This window comes from Protopterus annectens, chromosome 2.part0 (assembly GCF_019279795.1).
Source record: "Protopterus annectens isolate FY-2018-M chromosome 2.part0, PAN1.0, whole genome shotgun sequence".
NCBI lineage: Eukaryota > Metazoa > Chordata > Ceratodontiformes > Protopteridae > Protopterus > Protopterus annectens.
The window spans coordinates 1,164,111,691-1,164,138,576 of NC_056728.1; the positions used below are offsets into that span (position 1 = coordinate 1,164,111,691).

A 26,886-nucleotide genomic window follows, 5' to 3' on the forward strand; every position below is an offset into this window, starting at 1 on the left:
AGTTACCTTACGTTTTGCTACTACAGGTGTAGAAACCAAGACTACAAAATGTGTAAACATTTATTCTTAGAGGATATAGGGGAAAAAAAGAAAGTGCATCTGCTAGCATACCTTCACTGGAATTACAAAACAGATTCAAAGTTGTAATTTAAATTTTATCTATGCTCAGTCACTGAACTGTAGCAAGTCATCTCTTTGTAAAAGCATTTCTCTGCAGAAAAGTACCATGCCTCAAAGAAAGGCAGCTCGTGCAAATGGCTAGCAAGTAATGAATTAGGTCTGACTGCTGTGCTGTATATTCAAGACTCACCAAGTATTGAAGTATAAGGGATTTTTAGCTTTTTGTAGTACAATCTATACTTTGTATCTCTTTTCCACCTCTATAGTTTTATTTCTAGCTCCTTGTTCATTATTAATGAGTTTCCACCCTTTTATTACCCCGCAATCTGTTAAAATAAGGAAAATTATAAGCGTAATAAAAGGTTATGGCAGGACAAGTAAGTACAATACAACTTTAAAAGTGCTGCTTTACTTACAGGCATGGTTCTGTAATACGGTTCAGTACATGCTTATTTTCCTTTCTTAAATACTTTATAATTGTGAAAAGTGCTTTTATAGCTTTAACATACCAACATACATGCTGTAAAAGAAAATAATTCAGGTTACCAGTCTTCATGATCATTTATCATGAGTTAATGAATTCTTTTAGCAGAAACCTTTGCACCAAAAGAACTCATTAGCTCCTGAGAAAGGGCATATGGAGGCAAAGAGGTCATTCTTTTTCTAACATCTGCACTCATCCAAAATGTACTAAATCATCTTTTTAAACCTTTTATTACTAAGATCACTATCCAACATAACCAATTTAATTTATAATCAGTCGCTCATGTAGTAAAAATGGTGATGATACAGAAAAGGACAATGACAGTCTAACATAAAAAAACATGTATATCTACTTATAAGATGCAGAAATTCAGTATATAGTATGAACCAACACTTTATCCATATTCCTTTCTTGTAAGCAATACAACCAGTGTAGAGCAGTACCTACATATCTACACATTCTTATAGCTGCCATCCTCCAACGTGCCAAACTCTGTCAAACAAATATGTCTGATCCACAATTCTCAAAATATAGCCATAGTTCCTAACATTTACTGTTTTGGGACTTAGACACGAGACTCTGTTATTTATTACCATACTTTAACTTAGCTGCCAAGCCCACCAGACACTAGTACTAAAGAGGAAAAAAATCTAAATCTAAATACGAACACCTAAACAGAAAAAATGCAATAACAGCAGACTATACTCTACTCTCCCTCAGCAAACCTTAAACACTGAGTGTAAATGTCCAAATGATTTAAAAATGTACATCATGCTTACGTAGGGCAGTCTGACTATATTCATGGTCCAGAGTTTTTTTGTTTTCTAGTAATTACCTCTGTGTGTGTGTGGGTTCACTTTATAACATCAAAATACTGAAATGTCAAATTTCAGTATCTCGAAGCTATAAAGTTGAATGTTCAAAATAGCGAACGTTCATAATCGCGAATTTGACGTATGTCGAAAATATGTCGAATTCGCAGTTATGAAGTTGCGCTATGTAATGTCCGGGTTTGGGTTTTGTTGGTGCGCGGTGCCGTGTTTGGATGTAGGTGTTATGTCAGGTAAGTGAGTGTTTTGTAAGGGTTTTGAGTGGGAGTTAGAGTGTGTGTGAGGGATTGGAGAATGTGCGTGTGTGAGTGAGCTTTTGTGTTGTGTTTGTGCGATCTCGGAGTTAGTATATATAAGTAGGGGGTGTGTGAGGGGCTCAGCCCCCCACATGGGGGGGGTGCAGGGGGGCTTGCCCCCCTGCTTATGTGTGTGAGTTGTGTATGTGTGTTGTTTTTTGTTTATGTTGTGATGTGGGTGTTTTGTTGTATGTTTAGTGTAGTGTGTGTGGTGTTTTCAGTTATGTGGTTTTGCGGTTTTTGTTTGTCGGTGTTTTGTGGATTCGGTTTTATAGTCTCGAGATACTGAAATTTGATATTTCAGCATTTCGAGGTTATAAAGTGAATCCGTGTGTGTGTGTGTGTGTGTGTGTGTGTGTGTGTGTGTGTGTGTGTGTGTGTGTGTGTGTGTGTGTAATTATCTCCCTCTATTATATTATAGGTGTTGGTCTTTCTTCTGAGTTGACCTTAAATCACATGCTGAACTGTAACATCACCTCTGTTGAAAAATAGCTTGTTATTTGCAAATAAATGTAAATAATTTTGGGATACTTATTGTATGCTCTCCTTCCCCTCCAGAATGCAAGAAAATGAATGAGTGGATCAGGCCCACATCAACAACTAACAGTGTAGCAGCTCTTCCTAATTTACTTTTGTAGGCATTTGTTTTATATATTATTCACAGTGTACCCTATTCTGTCATTACACGAGACAAAAGGCATCAAAACACAGCAGAACACAAAAGATAAAATATACAAAGCTATAATTAATACAAAGTGCAAGCATTGTGCTTAAAGGACAGCCACAACTGAAGGGCACTCAGAACTCAAGGGAGAAAATCAGTACTAATGTATGATTTCTGACCTTGCTCAAATTTGTGAACCAAAAAACAGGCTGTCCGAAGTCTTATAGTGTGAAATCAATGACTTATGTAGGTTGTATACAGTTCTTGCTTAAGCATACCTCTCAACTGTCCAGATTGTTACAGAATGCCCAGATTTTTGCCTCATAGGCTTGTTTCCCATAGAATGTGTGGTGGTCAATGAATAATGAGATACATTTCAGTTTCAGACTTCATATCCTTCAGGGAATGCATGATGACACAAATCCAGCTATTGTAGCAACTTTCTAAGTTTGTAAGAGCAATATTTAAAATATGTCCCTATTTTCTGGGCCTTTGTCCCTCCATTATTTTAGGCTTTGACCAAATTTCTTGCACTAAAGAGTTTGAGAGGTATGTACTTCAGTAAGGGTGAGTGCCACCCCCCTGCACCAACTTACTTGCATTTGGAAAATATAACCCTAACCCTGCACATTATACTATTACAAATGTTTCCCTAACACAACTACTACAGAAGACAAATGAACATAGATCACGTTCACACACAATACCAAACATTAAATAGTCTAAATCTATTATCTATCCCCTTACCTAGTCCTTACTGTTCTCACAGACACTTGTACATGCACACTGTATGCTATAATGTAATCTTCCACAACCATCTTTTCTGTCATTCATTTTCATGCTCACTCCTACGTACCTTACTTGCACTCCTACTTACCTTACCTGCACTCACTGTATAAAGTTTTACTTCAGCCATGTAGATTCACACATGTGCAGTCACTCTTTTTTACACACACACACACACACACACACACACACACACACACACACACACACATTAATTAAACAAAAAATAAATACAAATTAAAAAGCCTGCCTAACCTCAAACGAACAACACCAGGTCATTGAACCTGCTACAGCATGAACTCAATTTAACCACTTTGGAAAACTTCCAATCATAATTATTCATGCACACCTTACAACTCAAAGTATAACTTCCCAATAAAAGTTTTTATGTTGGCCTACACATTCCGTAAACAGCACACCACACATGTATAAATAATAAATTACAAAAAATTACAAAAAAAAAAAATCGTTTTTTTTTTCTGACCATTATGGCCCTTTTGCCAAATAACTTCCTTTGTATCATATAAACCTTCTACTTTATCTCACTTCTTCTAGAGGCATATAAAGAAATCATCTGCTTCATCATATCATTGCAAAAAAAAAGGATGCTCATTACAAAAAAAGACTACTAAGCTTCAGCAACGATATGCTGACTAGAGATAAAATAAAAAACAATTACTATTTTGTCTGCCCATTTAGTTTCATGGACATGGCTTGCCATTTAAGGACACCACACAAGATGCCTACTTATAACATGCATTTACAAAAGCTGCCCATTACAAAATAAATTTGCAGAATGTGTATTCCTTGTTCTGGTCAATCCAATCCAAGTATTTTGTTCTTATCCCTACTGGGCAATGTTGATTTACACCGGAGAAAATCTCCCCACAGAAACTGCAATATACATTTCAAATGGAAAAAAATCAGTTAAATTAACAAGTACAGCATAAATCAACTATGACAAGAAACAGATAAAGCATCATCACTAAGTAAAACAGTATAATTCAAGGCACAATATATGAGTACAGCTATAAGAAACAATACTGTATATAAGAATAACTACAGATAAAGTGCCCAGAAAAGAAGAAAAGGTTGACTTGAAGCTAAAATCAGTGTATTGAATATAGACATGAGGGTACAAAAAAGCCACCATGCAAAGTCTGACAAAAACTAAACTTCAGACAGTGACAGACTCCACTGGAAAAAAACGATCTGGCTGTTAAGAGGCCCACGTTGGTGGATTTCAAAGCAAGCTTAGCAACTGTCCGACTTCAACTTCAACTAAGAAAACCTTTAAATTAAACCACCACAAATACACATAAACTAATACTGCTTAGTGCTTAGGCAAGCAAGTAGACTGACATACCACCAGATTTCATTTAGCAAATCAATAATACGAGCGACTGTACATTTTTTTTTTCATTTTGTTTCCCTACCTCAAAGTTTAAACGAGTGACTGTCCGTCTCCTTCTAGCTGCAAATTCAGATTTTCCTTCGTGAAACTAAGCAGCAGGGCAAGCCCAGATAAAAAGTTGTATAGTTGCACAGCTGACTGATTGATTCTCGCTCTTTTCCCAGCACATAAAGCCTGGGAAGAGAGCGACAACCAATCAGCAGCATTTAGCCCAGCAAGCACGTCATGATGTGCCTGCGGACGTCGCAGTCCAAACCCCTTCCAATTCTATGCGGTTTGGAACCGCATAGACTTCTGGGCATCACAATGATGCCTTCATTACTCCTCCGGGCTGCAATCAAAACAACAAAAAAAAGCTGTTTAAAACCACCGCAGCCCGAGGCGGTTAAAGTGCGCATGTGCGTACTTCCGAGTCGCGGACTCGAATTTTGTTTTAAACAAAAAAAAAAGTTTTTTTTTTTTTTTTTTTACATTTTCTCACACTTTATTCTTTTTAGCTGAGGGGGCTGCAGTCCGGCAGACCGATGCCACGAGCTGCCCCTGCGAATGTATCCTATCTGTTAGTTAATATGTATGTCAAAGTCTCTTCTATGGAAATTGTATGTCAAAAGTTTGTCCTTGAAGCTATGTTTTGTAAAAAATTGTTCTCTTGGAGCTTTTCTCCCAGGCCCCCACTGAAAATGGACTTGTAATCCAGTTGGACTCTCCTGGTCAACAAATGTAAAATAAAATAAAATAAATAAACAAGATTCAATAATTTTTCAGTGCATAATCTTGTCAAAGTGTATAGAAAGGGATGCTGCTTTAGAGATTTTGGAAAGAATGTTATTGTCAAATGCCATGGTTGGTCCTGTTGCTAACAGTAGTTGTTCTGTTGAGTATTGTTTGAACATGTAGCTCTTTCAGCTGAATAAGGTGTATTGATTTGTACTGTGAGTAGTATTTTAAAAAACAGGATTTAAAAAAACATAGTTAAAATGTATTCGAGGTATGACTGTGTCAATCTCTTAATTTGAATGTCTCTCAAATACTTTGAAAATAATTCGACTTGTTACAACAACAACACATAAACTGAGTTTAGAAATTAATGTTGATAGTACATTACCTCACTTTAAGTCTTACTTTCAGGTGCTGTACTCCAGTAAATACCACACCATTACATTCAGGTACTGTATTCCAGCAGATGCCTTAGCATTGCATTCAAGTACTGTACTCTGCCAGATACCACACTATTACTTTCAGGTGCTGTACTCCAGCAGATACCACATCATTACATTCAGGTTCGATATTGTAGTAGGTGCCATATCATTAAATTCAAGTTCTGCATACTCCAGCAGATACTATACTATTACATTCAGGTAATGTATTCCAGCAGATGCATCAGCATTGCATTCAGGTACTGCACTCCAGCAGATACTGTACCATTACATTCAGGTACTGTACTCCAGGAGATACCACACCATTACATTCAGGTTCTGTATTCCAGCAGGTGCCATACGATCACATTCAGGTTCGATCCTCTAGCAGATACTGTACTATTACATTCAGGTAATGTACTCCAGCAAATACCACACAGTTATATTCAAGTACTGTACTTCAGGAGATACAACACCAAATCATTCAGGTTCTGTACTCCAGAAGGTACCATATCTTTACATTCAGGCACTGCACTCCAACAGATACAGCACAATTACATTCAGGTACTGTATTTCAGCAGATATATTAACATTGCATTCAGGTACTCTACTCCACCAGATACCACACCATTACTTTCAGGTACTGTACTCCAACAGATACCACACCATTACTTTCAGGTACTGTATTCCAGCAGGTGCCATATCATTGCATTCAGGTTCTGTATTCCAGCAGATATGGTACCATTACAAACAGCTACGCTACAATTACATTCAGGTTCTGTACTCCAGTAGGTTCCATAGCATTACATTCAGGTACTGTACTCCAACAAATACAGCACCATTACATTCAGGTACTGTATTCTGGCAGCTGCTGTATCATTACATTCATGTACTGTATTCCAGCAGACACTGCACCATTACATTCAGGTACTGTACTCCGGCAAATTCTGCATCATTACATTCAGGTACTGTATTCCAGCAGACACCTTAACATTGCATTCAGGTACTGTACTTCAGCAGATACATCACCATTACTTTCAGGTACTGTACTCCACCAGATACCACACCATTACTTTCAGGTACTGTACTCCAGCAGGTGCCATATCATTGCATTCAGGTTCTGTACTCCAGCAGATATGGTACAATTACAAACAGCTACTCTACAATTATATTCTGGTTCTGTACTCCAGTACATGCCATAGTATTACATTCAGGTACTGCACTACAATAGATAAAGCAGCATTACATTCAGGTACTGTATTCCAGCAGATATTGCATCATTAGATTCAAGTATAGTTCTCCAGCAGATTCTGCACCATTACATTTTCTTAACAACAATATAAAAAACCTATTTGAAAAACAGGTTGAAAAATAAGTGCAACCTATTACAATGCCGGAACTATCTATATTAATTCAGCCCTTGAAAGAAATGGCAAATCTACTGCACCTGATGGCATTCTACTACAAATATAGAAGAAATTGCAAGTCTCTGTGTTTACTGTACTTTGAACAATATTGTTTTACACCATAAGAATATTACTAGTCTAGGGTACTTCTCTTGGACTACAGTTCTTACCATTCCTAATAAGGATAATTGACTCTAACTATTCCTAATAAGGATAACTGACTCAGCTCTTTATACAAACCAATGGCATTCAGTTTTGATAGGAAACTGATCATGAACATAAATGTTGGAGGATTAAAACTATTCCTGCCAGGACTGTCTCAGCCTGATTAGAGAGGATTTTGTCTGATGGAGACAAACTCCAAACAACATCAAGTGATCCTTGTCAATAACTAAACAAGTATTAAGTCACACTCAAAGAAGATTTTTACTAACGTAACATTCGGAAAAATTTAATACTATTAGTTTAACGTGCACTAATTTAGTTCTAAAGAAAATGGATTTCTCTACCCAAATTATAGCATTAATATTATCTTCACATACGAATTCTTCTCCAGCAATTAAAATTGAATCATATATCTCAAAATAATTTTCTATCAGTGATTGTATCAAAACAGCGTTGTCCACTTACCCTTTATTCTTAGACACTGAGCCATTAGGACAAATTATTAGAGATACAATACAATTACAGAACAGAAAACTTGCAGGGATAATACAAAAAGCGTAGCCCAAAATGAGATAAAATAGTTCATTGAGATAAACACCAGAAAGTTAATTGATTTCATCCTGTTAGAGTAAAAAAGATTATATCAGAACTAACCCAATGTGTTTGAGACTGACATATATAACCTAATTACTCAAATCAAAATGGTGACCTTAAAGTTACAATGCCCATTTGAACAATTTCTACTTAAATTAAAGTCTGAACTGCCACAGTGGTTCTTTGTACTCACTTTTATTTTCCCATGCTCCACCCCTAGGATCAGGAATAATAATTTCCTAAATTAAAAATAAAAACTTTACAAAACCACTGCATTCCACTGAATGTTTATACAAGGCATTTTTTAACGTTCTGTTTAGAAATATCTTATCTTCCCAACACATTCTGTTTAGAAATTATCTCCTCTCTGCACCACAGCATGGGTTCCGCCCAGGTCACAGCATATCCACTGCAGTAATATCCTTCTTAGACATGGTCAACAAAGCCCGAGACTCGACACATTGTATCAGCCCTTTTCTTAGACATATGGAAAGCATTCGATACCATCTCTCACTCTGTCCTCCTCTCCCAGTTCTCCAGTATAGGACTATTTCCCCAATCACTTATTTGGTTCAAAAGCTATCTCTCCATCAGAGATCATGCTTTTAAATGGCAGAATTCCATTTCCCCTTACCTCCACAACCCTACAGGTATACCCCAAGGCAAATTTTAGGCCCTCGTCTGTTTAACATTTTTATCAATAATCTCCACCAAGCTGTCCTGCAGGGCTCCCTAGTCCAGTATGCAGATGACTCCACTATAGTCTGCTCTGCTCTGCTCCCTACACAAATTTATTACAGCAAACGACCCAAGCTGCATTTTCCACTGTGGAAAGTTGGCTTCACAAAAATCACCTTTATTTAAATGCCAAAAAGCTAAACTTATGACCTTTACCCCTAAGAAAGATGCACCTATCACCTAATAATAAAGCTGACATCAATATATTCTCTCTTAACGCCACGAAAACTGAGCTAGTAACTGACATCAAGTTGTTAGGAGTAATAATTGATGAAAACCTTAAATTCAATCTGCACATCCAAAATAATATAAGCAAGACCCACAAAAAACTGGGATTACTCTATAGATACAATATGTTCCTCTCCTTCCTGACTAAACAAGTAGTAGCACTATCTTACCTGTTACCCTCACTAACCTACAGTGCAACTTTACTAACCAACCTGCAGTCTTCCTTGAATACAAAACTAGAAACATGCTATAACAAGACTACTAAATTTGCTACAAACAGTTGTCATATTCTAGTCATCTCTATATTGCCCTAAAAATTACAATAGCTCAAATTCCTCCAATACATATTACTTCTTCAGCTCACAACTACACACAAATTCATTCACAAACCACAATACTGCCCTGCCCTTAGCTCCCTACTCACCCTTTACCACCCCATTAGGCCTCTGTGTTCTGAACAAAAACGTCTTCTTCAAGTTCATACACCCAAATTACTTTCAGGCCAGTTATTATACTCTTGGAACATTGCCAGAATGTGGAATAACCTACCTACATTTATCTGCTTACAAAAAAGTTCTTTTAACTTTACAACTGCACTGTACAATCATCTCCTTTCCAAATGGACATGTAACTGTTCAGTTTCTTCCTCTGTCATCACTTAATTCTATCAACTGAACCTAAATATGTTTTTATCTAGTTCCTGCTCCTTTTTTTGTCTTGATAGTTCCTGACAAACCTTTAACCACTTAATTCCTCCTGTTGCTTTATCTTAACTCCCTAACCACTTCCCCTCTTCTCTCCCTCCTTCCACTTTCCTTCTCTTCATTCTTCCTTCTCTCCTAGCCTTTTCTTTCTTTACTATCTATCCTACTTACTTTCCTTTCCCCATTCTATCTTTTTCCTCATTTCTTTCCTCCTCACTTCTCCCCTGTATTTCACAAAGTACTTCCCTTATGCCTTTCTCTCTATACATATGTTTTATTGTTTATTCTATGAAACACCTGGATTTACATGCATTCCTTGGTACTCTTAACTGTATAACATTGAACTATTTTGTTTTGCCTAGTATTGTGTCATGTTATTATTGTTTGCACTATGAACATGTTTAAATTTGCTGTTAGTATAATGTTATATCAGCTTTATCTATTTTCTACAATGTTTTATGTAAATTCTTTTGATAATTTCTTTTATGTAATTTTCTTGATTTTGTTTGAAATTATTATTATTTTTTTTTTTACTTTTTGAAACTTTATGTAAGTCTTTTTGTTACCTTGGAGATTTTCTCCCTGGGCTTCCACTGAAAATGGGCTTACTTTGGCTCAGTGGACTTTCCTGGTAAATAAATAAATATCATACCAATGTTCATAACTTCTCATCCATAATGCCCTTTCAGTCTTACCAACATAATAACTTCTATAAGTAGAGAATACAGCTAACTACACTAAACCCTTACTGTGGCAGTTAGTATACTTGAGTGTAATACCAACCACCATCTTGTTTTCACACAAAATTGATCACCTGTAACAATGTAGGGGAATTGTCAATGGTGTCCACACTTCTAAGTTCCCTTCCTGTTTCCTGCCCTGCATTCTTTTTCTTCTATATTCTATATTCCTTTCCAGCATATTCTTAACATGGAGTCATTAGCCTTAAAAATAATAATATAGTTTTTCATAATAATGTCTTTGACAATCTTGCTACCTAAGTTATATTATATAACAATGGCTCTCTTTTACCATTTATCCATACTGGCCATGGGGTTTGAGATGTTATTCTTGTTACCGTCATATTGTAAGCTCACCCCCAGCAAAGATGGAAAGCTGTTTTCCTCCTATCCTGAATCTCTTTGCTGATCTCAGAGATCAACTTTTAGGGTACCCTCTCTTCAAAACTATATCTGGTAGTTTTTTTTACTCTCTAAGATAATACATTATCATCCAAGAAACATCCTTGCTATTCAAATGAATTGTCCTTTCACTAAACCTTTTTTTCAACTGATAGGGATGAAAACTGTTAAAATCTAGATAGCTGCTACTAAATGTCAGTTTCCTATCACAACCCCTCTAACTTGATTATATGTTTTCCTCTCAAAAAATAAAGTTAATATCTAGAATGAATAACTTCTAAAAACCCCATAACTATTATAATTTCACTATATATGAAAACTCCACATTCATTTTGAGAGATGCAGGTGGGATGTTTGACTACCTTAATAGTTAGAAACCTAGTATTGTCCTGACACAACTCTTGTGTAAGTCTATCCAAGAAATCGCAAAAATTCTTCAGCTTGTTTTTCACTATTAAAAAGACTGGTTTAAGTCACCTGTCCACAAATACTGCTAATGGGTAGGTCTTGGATCCTTGGGCAACTGTAATAGGTCTAAATGATGGATTTTAAAATTTTTTGTGAATTTTTTGGTATCCAAAAAATGATCAGAATGATTGGGTGCAGATTTATCAAAAGATGATATGTGATGAAATCAGCTGTCCCCTTGGCACACCAATCTTCAAGTAATACATGATATTCTTGTAACGAATATTAATTTAATTTCTGGAAACCTCCAGATATGTACGTTCATCCCTTAAAATGTTGAACATGAGATTAATGTAATCAACACAATCAAATACCAGAATCCTCCCACCATTGTCTGGTTTCATAATCCTAACTTAACTTTCTGGTGTTTATCTCAATAAACTATTTTATCTCATTTTGATCTAAGCTTCTTGGATTCTAAGTGGATGTTTTCCATTGTGCAGTTTTATTGGGTTACTTGTCAATGGTTCTGCCCATTTGCATTGCTTGTGGTTTTGGTTACAAGTTATTAGAGAAAATGTGGTTCTGTTGAATAATGAGCTGAGGCATGGGAATAAAAATAAAAAAATATTTATTTGAATATGATATCCTTATTTTATAGTTTCCTTAGAAACATATATTAATAATTCATTATGTCATTATTTAAAAAATGGAAAATATTCAGCATTAACCTTTGCTTTCTAGCATTCATATAATTTTAAATCCAAATTTATCAGATGGGATCAGTTGGATATACATTATTTAGGGATCTGCTTATCTATATTTGTAATAATCAATCAGACTTAATTTGTCAACCTATAACTGAGTTATTACCAGAACAAATCAAACAGTGGTCTTACAGCTTAATCCCTGCTTTGTAGGCTAATGAAAATTAAAATGCTGTTGAAGCCAAATATTTCATTTTTGATTCCTTTTTCTTTGGTAAAAAAAATAAAGTGAAGAATTATATAAATTTTTTATATGCTTCAATGAAAAGGAGAGATTTGTCTGCTTCTAGCATTCAACTGTTGTCTTATGTCTCACAACTAAAAAATAAATTTTACTGGCTAGAGGCATTCTGAAATTTGTCTCCCTTGAAAAGAGGCCACTAGCCTCATGGGACTAATCCAGTCAAGAAAAGATAAATACATAAATAAAATTTATCCCTGAAAACATATTCAAGTCCCAAAACTATCAGACAGTACTTTGAAATATTAAGGGTTGACATAACTACTCTTATTGTGGGAATCAACAGGGACAGAGGTTCAAATACATAATTTATACTTCATGGCTTAAAAGTTTTCAGAAAGACTTTAGTGCCCGCTCCTTCTTTTATATATTGGCTAATCTTGTTAATTCTTATTACAATATATTGGGCTTGTTATGCCCCAGGCAGATAATCTTCTTCAAAATTGTAGTCTGAAGGTCTTAGGTATTCATCTGACTGTTTCAGCTGAGTTCATTTTTACAAAAGAAAAACTACAAGCCATAACAGCATTAGGTCTAAACTACCCACAATAATCTCACTGCTAATAAAATTTCAAAATGTATTTTATAGTTCAAATGGGTGTCTCTCTATAATCTATTTATCTTTAACAAAAACGAAGCCAGCACTTGAAAGTATAAAATATTTTATTATATCAGCTAAATGCACAAAAAAAGCAAACCAGTTTCATTCAAATCAGTGAGTCCCCTCTAGGCTATTAAACAAATATTACTTGCACCATTAAGTACAGTTAATCACATGACCAAAGTCAGCTGATAAAAGAAATTATAAATATAAAAAATAAATAAATAAAACTAATCAGAGGGATTAGAGGCACTGTTTGTGCTGTAGTTATTTGTTTATGCCGTAGTGTCTGCCCGTGTGCTTATATCATCTAAGAGGTGATGTGCAATGCATTACAGTGCATTGTCCACACCTCTGTATGAGATACACCAAAGTCCTACTCCCTTTACAGACAGCACTTCCAGTTGACCTAGTCTACTCCAGTAATTCTGCCATAAAACATAGAACATGTACCGAAACATGCTCTACTAACCCTTCCCCCAAGGAAAGGTGAGCAGGCTCCACCTATTCACGCCTGCCTTTCCCCAACACTTCCAGGAGGTGCCTAAGCCACTAATCGAACTTAGGTCTCCTGGGTCATAGTCACAGCTTTGTCCCTGTACACCAATTAAACTGGTGTGGACAACCAAAAGAACAAAAGACAGAAACTATGACATAAAACACAATTTTCTTTATTAAACTATGGAATCACTTCTAGTGCTTCAGCTAAATGGCCTTCAAAGGAAGTCATACCACAGTAAAACAACAGCACATTTATATAAACAATAAAACAACTGAGTCATCAAGCAATAAAACAATCTAATAATGAAATCTTGTTTATACAAATATTTCCAATTTATTTCCTTCGGTATCAGAGTGTCATACTTTAAATTACACACACTATCCTTATGCAAACGTTTGTATTTAACTAAATGAGTTTCTGTTATTTTGTATTAATTTGTAACAAAATTGTAGCTAATAATAAAATTGCAGCATCAGTATTTTTATCATGCTCCTTAATGAAATGCTCATCCTTAGCAGTATCCGTTTTACCCAAACCTTCCTTCAACTTATCACTAAATTTCCTTTTAGTTTCACCGGTATAGAAGAAACATTAAGGACACATGAGGGCATCTACCACCTGACTAGAATTACAGTTAAAGGCATCAATGGGGTGAATAACTTCCCATTTATCATACCTGGACATAGGTTGATACCGTTTTCACTAGTGCTCAGCATGTGTGCATACTTATGGGAAGAGGTAGTTTATACCAGTATGGTTCTGTGAATAAATCCTATGCCAGTTACACTGATTTCTGCCATGGTTTTATACCCAAGTACAATTATGGTACTAATGCATTTAAGCAGCTGCCATCTAAATTAATAAATACATGACTAGTGTAATGACTTAAGGGGATGGAGCCCAGGCTGCTAATTAGTCATCTGTTCTCCCATTGGAAACAGTAGTTGGAAGGCATTTACACAGCTGGGCAATTCAGAGAATCACTCAGCTGTTTAAGTTACCTTAACAATTCCGAAAGCTCTTGTTCACCCTTTCCTTTCCATTATTATTAAAGGTAAGTACCTGGGAGTTAAGGACCAAGACTGTGTGTGTGTGTGTGTGTGTGTGTGTGTGTGTGTGTGTGTGTGTGTGTGTGTGTGTGTGTGTGTGTGTGTGTGTGTGTGACTAGGTGAGTGTGTCTGTGAGTGTGGCTGAGTAAGGAGCTGTCTGTGCATCTTTACATGCATACATGCATGTGTGAATCTTTGTTTGTGTGTAGCTCTCATACTTCCACAATCTCCTAGACTAACTGCTTTTAATGAAGTAAAAACTCTTTCTCTCTCTCTCCCTCTCTCACACTCTCTCTCTCTCTTTATATATATATATATATATATATTAATATTTTTTATATATATATATATATATATATATATATATATATATATATATATATATACACACACAACACACACACACACACACACACACATATATATATATATATATATATATATATATATATATATAGATAGAGAGAGAGACAGAGATGTAGATATATAGATAGATACAGATGGGAGTTCTACACGTGATTGAATGGACACAATGCCGACACCTAGGAGATAGACATCAAAATTTCAAATTAACAAATATCAATATATTTTGCACATGGTCTGGTGATTATCCAGGAGTGGACTAAACCAACAGAAAGTGTTTTCCCTTGCACCCCACACCCTCTGCTGATTAGATATATTAACTCCAAGATCACACAATCCCCAGAGAAGGGAATATTCCCCTATCCAGAGACTGTAAAACTTCCATACCTAACAAGAAAATTACTTTATTATTATTTTGAAGCTTGCATACCTGTTAACCATCTCTCTGCATAAACTAAATGGTGTTGACCAAATAGGTGTCTGCATTGAGTCAATTTGATTAGGTCTTGTACACCTATATAGATATAGATAGATAGGTAGATAGATAGATGAGTGTGTATGTGTGTGTCTGTGACAACAAAAAAAGTGTTATAACGACATATTGCTTATCTATGTATAATGCTGAATTTATGTCAGAATGGTAAAGGTTTGCAAATGGGAAAAAGGCTAGGTAGGCAAAATTTGCTGGCCATAGTTCTCCTACACTAAATTCATGCTTTGAAGGGACTTTTGGTGCCATACAATTGATGTGCTAAGTATCTTTGTATGAGTGTTTTATTCTGGTTTATTTGTAAATTCCCTCTTTTCTTTTGTATAACAGTGCCTTCTTTTTGTGGAAGACCATTGCTACAAAAATAACTACTCATATATTTTGTGTGTATGCTACATATTGGGCTATTTCAATTTATTATATTGTCACTGTGGTTTGTAAAAATGCACAATGAATAATAAGATTTTGCTCATAAAATTTAATTTAGTGGGAAAACTGAATCCTGTCCACTTTGTGAGACAGAGAATTATGTTTATGGTATAAAGGAGACCTTAACTAAGTTGTTAACTACATTGGTAAGTTGAATGTTGTACTTCTACAATTCAGTGATTTTTTTTTAGCACTGTAAAATGATTTTTAGCACCATTTATTCACCATTACATGAGTCTTGCTTCATATCAACTTTCTCCATGTGAGGATGCTGTTTAGTCATCTAGACTGTATCATTGGATGGGACTAGTTTCAGGCAAGAAAGTAGCTGCCTGCAGACCCCTTCTCCACTAAAAGGAGTGCATCAGCAAAATAAAAAAGATCAAACTTAATAGTATTTTTTGACTATTAATAAACTCAAACTAGTAACCTTTGGCCCTTTATGATTTTATTTATGATATTAGCTTCACTCATCTTTACGAATTAAAGATGTACACTGCTTACAAACTTTGTTGATGAAATTTAACATAAACACAGCTGTAATCAGACAACACAATGAAAATTGTACTAAAGCTAATGATACCCTTAACTGTAACTTGGTTTGTTATGATGAAAATGAGTTTGTATTGCATGATATAACAAGGCAAAGAAAGATAGATACATAGATAGATAGATAAATGATTGAGAGATAGATAGATAAATAGATAGATAGACAGATAGACAGATAGATTTTTATATATACATACATACATATATATATATATATATATATATATATATATATATATATATATATATATATATATATATATATATATATATATACTACTGAAAACTTCCGAACTGTTAAAAACAAAAACAGAATTCCAATGAATAGACGCTGAGCCAGAACTGTTATTTGCTGAGCGCTTTCGTTCGCTTTATTGGTAACAATCGAACTTCATCAGAGCAAAATGTAATGCATTTGCAATACTGTGCGAGCTTTAAATAGTCTAACTGGTGTAAAAAATACTTCACTATGATTGGTAGATATTCTACGCCAATGCAGTAGTATTTGGACTAATGAGAGACACTGCTATAAAACAAAAGGTTTTATCTGCTAACATCCTGCCACTAGGTGGCGGGCTGTAACTTTTGCTGTAACTGTTACCAATAAAGCGAACAAAAGCGCTCAGCAAATAACAGTTCTGGCTCAGAGTCTATTCATTGGAATTCTGTTTTTGTTTTTAGCAGTTCGGAAGTTTTCAGTAGTATAAGTTTATTTCTTCCTAGTCTTATTCGGTTTTGTTTTTCTATATATATATATATATATATATATATACACACACACACACACACACACACACACACACACACACACACACACACACACACACACACACACACACACACATAAATTATGCATGCACTGCTCTGTTTTATTTAGACAATATCATATTGCACATTAAAATCTTAAAACATCTGATTACCTTTGTATCATTTTGCAAAGCAGTGCCATTTTGTGAAGCATCTACTGTCATTCTAATTGCAACTGGTCGAAGTCCAGCTCTTAATCTTGCCTAAAATAAAACAAGAATGATTGAAATCATTATGTAAAAACTGCAGTCATATTTCATTGTATTTGTTCAATAATTAATTTATGCATTGCTTCTTTTCTACAGTAATTCCTTTATGCATTATTCTGAGTTACTGTATAAGGTATCCACACAGGCAGTTTGGACATAAAATCTTCATAACAGAAGTTAGCACAATCAATTGCCATACTTTTTAGATGAAACAAGAGTAACAGTAAGTAAAAAAAAAAAAAAGACTGTAACTGGGGCTGTTTACTAGTCTTGCTGCATTGATTTATCTGGGTGCTCAATTACCCAGTCTTGCTGCATTGATTTTTCTGTGGGCTCATATGTGGAGAGAAAACAGCTTGATTTACTTTCTTTGCATTGTGGGTGTTTCCATTGCATTCTCTGGGCTCATGGGCTCTACTTTCTTTGCATTGCGCATGTATTTTCTGGGCTACTCAGACAAACCCTGTATGTAGAAAGAGCAAGAGCCTAAATTCTCTACCCATACCACCACCACTTGTGATTCAAGCAAAGTCTATAGTTCTCAGAATGTCTAGAATGTCTGGCTCATACTTTGGTCTTTTCCTCTTAAAATTTGTGGTTCTCTGGCAAATCAGTGAAAACTGAATTCACTAAATAATGATTGTCATTTAAGTTTCAGTCTTCCTATTATTCAGGAAATACATGGTAACACAAAATAATTTATTCTAGCGACTTTTCTAAGATTATACAAGCAATGTTTAAAATGTGTCCCTGGCTTTGGGCCTATGTCAATGCCCCCCCCCCCCACCAATACATTTTAGCATTTTCCAGATTTCTTGTGCTGCATAGTTCTTCAGAGGCAGAGAAGCTTAGTGTTGCTTATGCCAAGCCTGTTTGTGTTGTTTGTAGCACAAAAGGTAGACTGTTTGGTTTTGATGCAGAAGGCTGTAGGTTCTATTCCCACAGTATATAGATGGATTGCTGATAGTCTACTGTGTTGTACTTTTAAAGGGGGTGGATGCTACAGTCCTGATAATGTCCTCTTTGGTGGAGATATCTAGTAACTGTGAACCTGTTATCAGTTTACCATCCATCCTCTATTGCAATATCACTACCTCTTCATTTTTTTTAATGAAACATAGGCGATTTATTCCTCAAGGGCAGCAGGCACTTTATTTGTAGACGAAACTATGAAATATAAAGTTGTTTGCTAACAGCAATCTCTTCATTAGTTACAGATCTCTTTAATGTGGAATTAGTTAGATTACTTTTACTTCTGCAGAGATTGTACATATTTACTGATACTGATAGATTGTAGAAATCTGAGTAGACTTTCATGATGGAAATATTCTGAATTGGGCAGTTTTGTCGTCATTGGTTCATACATTTTGTTTCATTGCTTATTGGAAAAATGTTGACAACAATAAATTTAAAATGCATCAGAAAAGAAGAAAACTGGTAGGCAAACAAATGTAAAACAAAGTCCATTTAATAAAACACAGATAATAAACACAGAATAAAACTTTAAAAAACAAGGATGAGTGCTTTCATACCTTCGAGGTACTTTGTCAGATCCAACTAAAACACATATAATAAGTAGCACTTATAATTCAGTGACCTCAATATTGGCTTAATTGGAATAACATCATTTAACACCTTTCCATCAGTAGCTCAGAGTATATGCATCTATTTGATTTCAACACATTCTGTTTGTGTCCTTACATCGCCCCCTCTAGGTCCTGGCACATAACTCTCTAAAACCATGAATTTAAACCAGTGATTGCATCCTGAAGCTTTGACATGTTTTGGAAATGCATTCCTCTCATCACTTCTATTTATACTATAGAGATGTTCTCTGATCCTGTCTCGTAAGGACCAGTTGGTTTTGCCAACATAGAAATATTTGCAAACCTCACAAGAGGCACAATAAACAACATGTTGACCACCACAATCAGAATAAAGTTTGACATTAAACACTTGCCTTGTGTCTGTATGTATAAACTGATCATCAGTATTAATGTATTTACATACATTGCAGTGACAACATGGGTATGTGCCTATTCTCTCACTCATAACTTTCCTATTCTGCTTGGTCAAAGATTTATAACACAGCATCTTCTTAATAGATGGGCGATTCTTAAAGCAGAAGGAAGGGGAGACACCTAGCAACACTCTACATTTTTCCACTGAGGCTAAAACCTTCCAATGTCTTCTAGCTCACAGATAGAACCTGAGGCCTTCAAATAAGTAAGACTCATACGTGTGGGTTGAATATGTGACAAACTGGGAGAGGTGGACTGTTCTACCCGCTCCTCAAAATAAGGTCTGGTCCGAGTATCTGTCAACAGAATCGTATCAGTCACTCTAACAAGTGTGCTGTAATACAGTCAGGAAGGTGTATCAAAGAACACATGTATGTTTTGTGTACAAGGGGCCTATGATTTCAAAACAGCCCAAAGATAATCTTTATCCGGCACTGGCCAGATGCATTTTCTTTGGCTGTGGGTTTCAATGCTGTTTCAATGAATGTGAGTTTCAAGGATAGAGAACTTTTAATGCTAAGTCTATTTTCATTGTGAGACTGTATTGCTTTGTTTAGCAGATGTTAATTAATGTTTGTGCTATAAAATGTAAAATGAAAGTTGTAAATGAAATCCAAATAATCATTGTAGAAGTAAAGCAGTATGTACATTACAGTGTTTATGATAAATGGGGTGAAATAGCCAAGTAATACGACATTAGAATGGCTGTGGGAGGGAGACTCTAGCTACGCCACTGATCAGTAGACCATGGAGAATAACTTTTGGAGGTCCTAGCAAACTATGATATTCTTTTGTTAAGATTAGAATACTGCCTACCATTAAATGCCCTACTTTTACCACAAAACCCACATACTGCAAGTCAACAAAAACAAAATCATAAGGTTCATCATCTTCTCCCTTCCCAGTGAACATCATTGCTACACATTTAAAAAAAATGGTTACCATTTACTACAGGATATGGGGCCATATTTTGGTTGTCTGTTCTTCAGTTTGCATTTGAAAGTTGGTATCCCACAATTCCACTTGAGTAGGTGGGGTTAAATAAGTATGTATGCAAATTTTATGTTAATTAGCATACCAATTTGTACCTATTTTCCATGGGCCTTTGTCCAGATTTTTGATGTTTCCAGGTTGAAAAGTATGATCACATGATTTTGAGGCAGTGCTTGAGTCAGGTCTGTGTTGATAATTATTTTGTATAACTAGACATGAGGAATGCAAAGAACCATTGGTTTAGGTTTAAGGGTAGAAGAGTGGGTAGTTGTTCATTATTGCCACCTTGCGTAAAGCACCGTCATCAGAAATGTGGTAAAGGTACAGTAACAACAGTGTGATTCTGACAGACCCAACAGTGTAGAGGGCTAAATCATGAAAATGACCCTGGTGACCAAGCTTGATTAGAGAGTAGTCGGGCATCTGTTGCAGCAGTCGTGGAGGAGGAGAGCAATGAAGTGGCTGCACTAGATCCCCTCTCTCTTTGAGGGGGTCAGGGATGAGGGCAGAGTGCTTGGGCCCACATCCATGGCAGAATCACTGGAGGAGACCTAGGATAACACAGAGGTGCTGTTCACAAGGGAATTGGGCCATTCATTACATTGATGGTTGGGAGGGACAGGTGCAAAAACAGCATCTCTCTCTCTCTCTTTCTCTCTCTCTCTATCTCTCTCTCTCTCTCTCTCATTCACTCTTGCTCTTTCTTTATCTTTCTATCTTAGAAGCAGAAAAGGATCAGTAAAGGAACAGCAAGCACAGAGGAAAAGAACTACTGTACTATTTTGTGTAGTTAATTCAAAAACTGAGGAGTGTTTTCTGGAACATGCAAGGGAGTTTAAAAAAAGAAATGGAGTAGCAATGGAGAAAAGCCAGTTGTGGCAGGAGAAGAAGACTTTTATCTTAGCTCAAATGAGTTCCAATGTTTCAAAGCTTGTTTATTTTTCTTTGAAGTGCTGAGCCGGTGAGTGCAGCCCCTGGTATGAGCACATTACAAGAATGAGCTATCGGTTGGGAAAGATGCAGAATGCAGCCATTTGGTGAGTTGCCTTTCAGCAAACAGGTCCTACATACCAAGCAAAGAGAAACTAGTGGCTGTGACATCACAGTGGAAAAGATCAGTTTCAATAGAAATCTAAGTTATCTTGTGTTAGTTCCCTTGAGTAACACTGTATCTTATAGGATGATAACACAGTTTCCCTAATCACCTTAGACAAATTCTTAAAAGCCATGTAAAGGCTAAAAATTATGTTTTTTTTATGGAACAAGATAACATACAAGCCTGCATTCTCATTAGCATTGAGTATGCACTATCCAAAGCCCTGCTTAAATTGTTGAACTATCTTTATGCAGGTATTATTGAAAAGTTAGACAAACTTAATATTAACCCCTACGCTGTCTACTAGATTGAAAACTGGCTATTTAGCACAGTCCAAGCAGTGAAAGTTGATGGTTTCCTCTCTTAATGTAAAATTGTAACTAGCAGGGTACAGGAGGGATCAGTGTTGGACCCTTTCTTGTTTTGCATTTATTTTGAAGACATCTAAGCCAATATCCCAGAAGTGTGATTTACCAACTTTGCTGATGACTGCAAGCTTGGCACTGTTTTCCACTGACACTAAACTGCTCTAAACGCAGTTGAGATAGCATATTCCTGGTGTACTAAAATGGTCTCAGGTTAAATGCAGAAAAAATGCAGTATAGTAGCATTTCTACTTCCTATGTATAAGCGTTATCCTCTTCAAATACATATGGTAATAAGAGTCCCGGGTACTTTGTGGAAAACACTTTCGCATTCAGTTATCATATTTCCTACATAATCAGGAAATCCTACTATCTAGCTCAGTTAATTTCCAAAGGAATGGCTTCAAGATTCAAAGAAGTCATCTTATCACTATATTTTTCCCCTTATCAGACCCATCATTGAAAAAATGCACCCCTTTAGTATGTACAAATACTAACATATTACTCAAATGGAAAAACCACAACAATTTTTAACTTCAAAAACTTTAAAGGCCTTACATCCTTAAACCATCCTGATAGATTAGCACAACTCTTCTTATACTCAGTAGCTTGTGTCTCATGTTTCAAGCAATGAAAGACCCAGTCCTATATGGCCTCCCATTTACTCACAAAGCCATTGGCTCTACAAACACCCATACTAGGGACCTAAGTTTACACCAACAAATAAACAAGGTTTGCTGGAGGGGTAGTCTCCTAACTCCATGTTTTTACAGCCTATGGAATAAGGTACCACTAAAGGCCAGGCAAAGTACTGCTTTGTCTGCCTTTAAGGGTAGTCTTAATGAGTAGATAGGTAGATATGAATTTTCACTAAGGTTATTATGTATGGCCATGCTTGATTTGGGAGGTGGACACTCTTAACTACTCATAACGGTTGACTCGAACTTGATAAGTGTGTTTACATAAAAGTGTGTATGACTAGACATCTCATGGTACCTTGGATTGCTTGCCTAGTATTGTTCTTATGTTCCTATGTCTCAGTCTGCCTATGTTCAAGCAGCCTACTACCATTGAGCTGTATAAGCTCTAACAAGAGGCTACACTATGTAGACAATTTGAGAGGTTGCAAGCAGGATTATGTAAATAGGCCATATTATGCCCCACATTGGCTCAACAGACCTTAATTAAGACATGGATACCATATTGCAGAAAACTACCATTATATGGAACAGGACACAACTAGGAAAGGACAGACTAGAAAGTTAAGGAGAAAGGCCAGTGGCATGATAACAAAATGTTGATACAATGCAAGCAGATTTTATTTAGTGATATATGCATGCAGTGTTAAATTAACACAGCAGGTGGATAAGTGGAAACCAGTCAAGTCAAATGAACAGTCATTATATCAGCTACCTAGGAAACAGGAAATGTATAAAATTAGCCCACTATTTTTGGAAAAGGAAAACAAACAGCAAATGAAGGAAGCCTGGGCAGTGGAGAGGAACTGTAGTGGATTAGGTGCCCAAAGAAGTGTGACTGAAGAATTTGTGGAGACTGAAAGACAATAAGAGGCTCAGAATGCTAGAAATCAGGTAACTGGCTGTACAATAATATGAGTTCTCCTTCTGAGTTAGTCAGTCAGAAGCAGGAAGGCAGGGAGACTGGACCTGGGCTGACCTAAGGGTGATCAAAGCAAGAATAACAGGGTAGAAACTAGAGGCAAGATGCAAGCAGAAGACATAGATGAGACTAGTGTGAACCATACACGGAGCAAGGAGGGATCTAAAGCAGAAGCACAGAGAAGAAAAATGAAATTAGGAAGCGCATTGCTAGGAATGAAGAGAAGACTAAAATAGGATGCAGAAGGCAAAACGTGGAGGAAGAAGACAATAAGATGACAGACAAGGCAAACAGGTCAAAGATGTGTGGGGGAGGGGAATAAGGAAGACAAGGGTTAACAAAGCAAAAAGGTAGAGTAAGGAGTCAGCAGCAGTAGCAGCACAAAGTCTGAGTATCGATAGTGATAATACTGTAGAAAAGCAACATCGACAAGTATAATTAACTCAGGGAATGACTTGGCAGCAATACCATAAACAGAAGGAGATGGGGCAGTTCTAGTGATGAGAGACAACTGTCATAACATGAAGTGGGCAGGGTACACAGAGAGAGCAGTCCATGTCACGCTAAGGAAAGAACTGCACCCAACCTGGTACTGGCAGGACAAGCCCACAAGAAAGAAGACTTGTCACAAAAGGAAAAAGAAGTGCATCATAGTAATACATGTGTTGTGACTGTAATAAGCAAGTGAATGAGAGCTGTAGTAAAATGTTATAAAATGCAAACAAATGGGCATTGCCTTTAGTTAAGGTGCAGGGAAACCTTTTTTAAAGGTGTTGTTAATAGTAGCAGAATTTGCAAGAAGTAGAGTATAAAGAGTTAAACATTTGGCTCAAGAAGTAAATGATAAACCTAGTGTGTGACTTCAAGAAGTCTATTCTACAGCTGTGGAAATATCCATATTCAAATCTCCGGACCAGAACTGTGAAACTTGCAAGTCTAAAACCAACATTTCAAACAAAGGAGGCAATTGTATTTAGCCCCAAGTTTTGCTGAAGCATGTATAAAATTAGAGGTCATACGGGGCAGAGCTCCCTTAAGAAATAAGTTTGAATAGTGAAGCCACCTAAAGAAAACAACCATTGAAAAACTATATTAAGACTATTTAAATCACCAGGAGTGAACTGCTCCATTCAGAATTTGGGCTTTTGGATTCTCATTTCATATCCATACCTATTTTCTGTAGACCACAGACAGAATTCACTTTGATCATGGTGCAAATGGCCTGCATGAAATCTGAACTCAAAAGGGATACTTTTTCAATTATACCTTTAAAATAACATTTGCGGTATAAAATAGCAGACAGGCAGAAGACAACTAGAGAAACTACAGAAAGAGTCAAAAAGAAGACATTGACAACCTCTCACTTGAGAAATGGTCTATTCCTACATCCAGAGTAAAAAGGGAAAGAACACTGAATTTGCTCATTTAGTACAAATAAAGCTCTATTCAGTTTTCACCAAGTCAAGACAAACTTCATAATGTGCAGGAGAAATCTCCACTGGCCTATAGTGACCACGCTGCAGGATAGTTCTTAGTCAGAGAAGCGAAGAAACAGGCACAAAGAGAGCAGTAAATGATACCAATGGAGTGGGGGTGCAGACGGAGCCAGGACAATGTAAAGATGAGGAGTAAGAAAACCTAAAGATTAGAATCAGACGACGCATTCTGTAATGTATATATGCATGAGTGCTTTTACATAAAAACAAATGTGAAGCTGAGAGAAGCTGAGGGCTCAGAAAGTAGAGAGCTGAAGCTGCTATCAGGAACAAAAGGAAAATAGGAAAAGAGTAACAGAAGAAGGCCTGTATCAAAATAAAGTGGTCAGCAAGATAAACATGCAAAGAAGCCCAAGGGGCATTGGAGAGGAAACAAACAAGGGATATAAAGAAGGAGAAAATATATTGTTTTCAGTTGCATTTCCAAAATGAAGAAGGAGGACACCAACCTATATAGATGGATTAATATCACAAGTGATAATTCCATAAAGGTATTTAAAAAAATGATGGATAGGAGGCTAGTAATGACTGCACCAGAAGCAGGGAGGGACATAGCCCTGACCATATCCCTGAGTTCAATTAGTGGCTCAAGCACTGGACTGCACAGACAGGGGAGTATAAACACTCTCATCCATGTACATGTGCATGGTTGGATTTCCCAGGTGGGGACTGCTGTAACTGCCATGTGGTGTTTCCTATGGATGGGTGGAAAATCCTGCTGATGTTAGCCCATTGTGGAAGTAAGGTGCAGTGCAGCACAGACAACCATTGCACATGCCACCCAAGGACATTGCTGGATGCATGCAGGGAAAAAGGCCTTATAAGAAAAAGCATGAACACCTCCAGTGGCTGCCTTAATGATGACCCCATCCATTCAACCATAACCCTGGTGATGAGGAACAAATAGGAAAATTGGTTGGGAGGGTGCTGATGACAGACAGTCAATGAAGGGCAATACTTTAAAAAAAGAACCATTTCAGTGATTAATGATACTTCTTATTTTCTTTGACTACTATATATGGTTTCCTTGCAGTAGTGCAGATCAAGGAGAAATGGAATAGCCTTTGTAAGCAACCTCAGGTACAAGACACTGGGATACATAAATTTGGAGGGGACAAGCACATGAATAATGACTCTAAGGTCACCCCCAGATAACTGTTGCCTGATCCTAGAAATGCTTCTCAGATGAAAAAAGAAGTAATTACCAGTGTTAATGCATGTCCATTGGGTCAAGTATACCTCCAAGGTCGCACAACCAAGGCAGAGTCTCCCCTGTGAGCAAAACACAAGGTTTCACATAAGAAATATTGCACCCTTGAACAGATGCCTGAGAAGTCCATTCAGTGGGTTCATTTGTAACCATTTTTCCGACAGTCCTAGTCAGGCAACTACTTACACAAGTCTCCATAGCACCAACAACAGTCCTACTACAGGGATCAAATGAAAGACAGAGCTGGGCATCCTTGGAATAGTTATGAAAATCCAGGCTATTCCTAAATATAATGTCCCGTAAAGGCTGTAAGTAAGTAAGTAGGGACCAGACACAATAAGAGTCTAAACACAGAACCCTGTGGTGCACTTCAAGATAACTTTAGTTCTTCTATGGAATTTAGTACTAGAGATTACCCTCTGAGATATGCCCATTAGAAAAAAGGAAAGCCAGAATAAAACATAACCATGAAATTCACATTGGGTCTGCAAATGATGGTGTAGGACACCATGATTCACAGACTCAAAGGCTGCCAAAAAGTCAAAGAGGACCAAACTGGAAGAAAGGTTTTGATTGTTCATCAAAAATCCTGATGATGACCATCTCAATGCATTGACTCCTCCTGAAGCCAAAATGAAAAGGACTTAGCAAACCACTGCTGGTGAGCTGATCCTGTAACTGCAAAGCCATGACTGCCTCCTAAATCTTCCAGTTACTGTGTCTGATTCTGTGTCATAAGATACAAGGATGATTCCATTCTCTGTTCCCTCAAATATGTCTGAAATAAACATACTGAAGTGTACTGGACCTGGTAGCAACCCTAATGGTATGCCATAAGTCACTTTCTTTATTCTTACATTTATTTATTTATTTATTTATTTATTTATTTATTTATTTATTGATATTTGTTTACTGGGAAAGTCTGACTGGATAATTTAATCCGTTTTCAGAGACCACCCAGGG

The 26,886-nt window shown here is 36.6% G+C and overlaps 1 protein-coding gene and 1 long non-coding RNA gene across 2 annotated transcripts in view; one reads left to right on the forward strand and one right to left on the reverse strand.

The window, feature by feature from the left end:
- Positions 1-26,886, forward strand: part of LOC122793400 — an 805,254-nt gene that overhangs the window by 89,694 nt on the left and 688,674 nt on the right. The gene's annotated exons all lie outside the window — the stretch shown is intronic.
- Positions 1-26,886, reverse strand: part of LOC122793399 — a 178,049-nt gene that overhangs the window by 55,532 nt on the left and 95,631 nt on the right. The window contains exon 7 of the mRNA XM_044061374.1: positions 17,027-17,116. Within this exon, the coding sequence (XP_043917309.1) occupies positions 17,027-17,116 (90 nt within the window). The remainder of the gene's footprint in view (positions 1-17,026; positions 17,117-26,886) is intronic.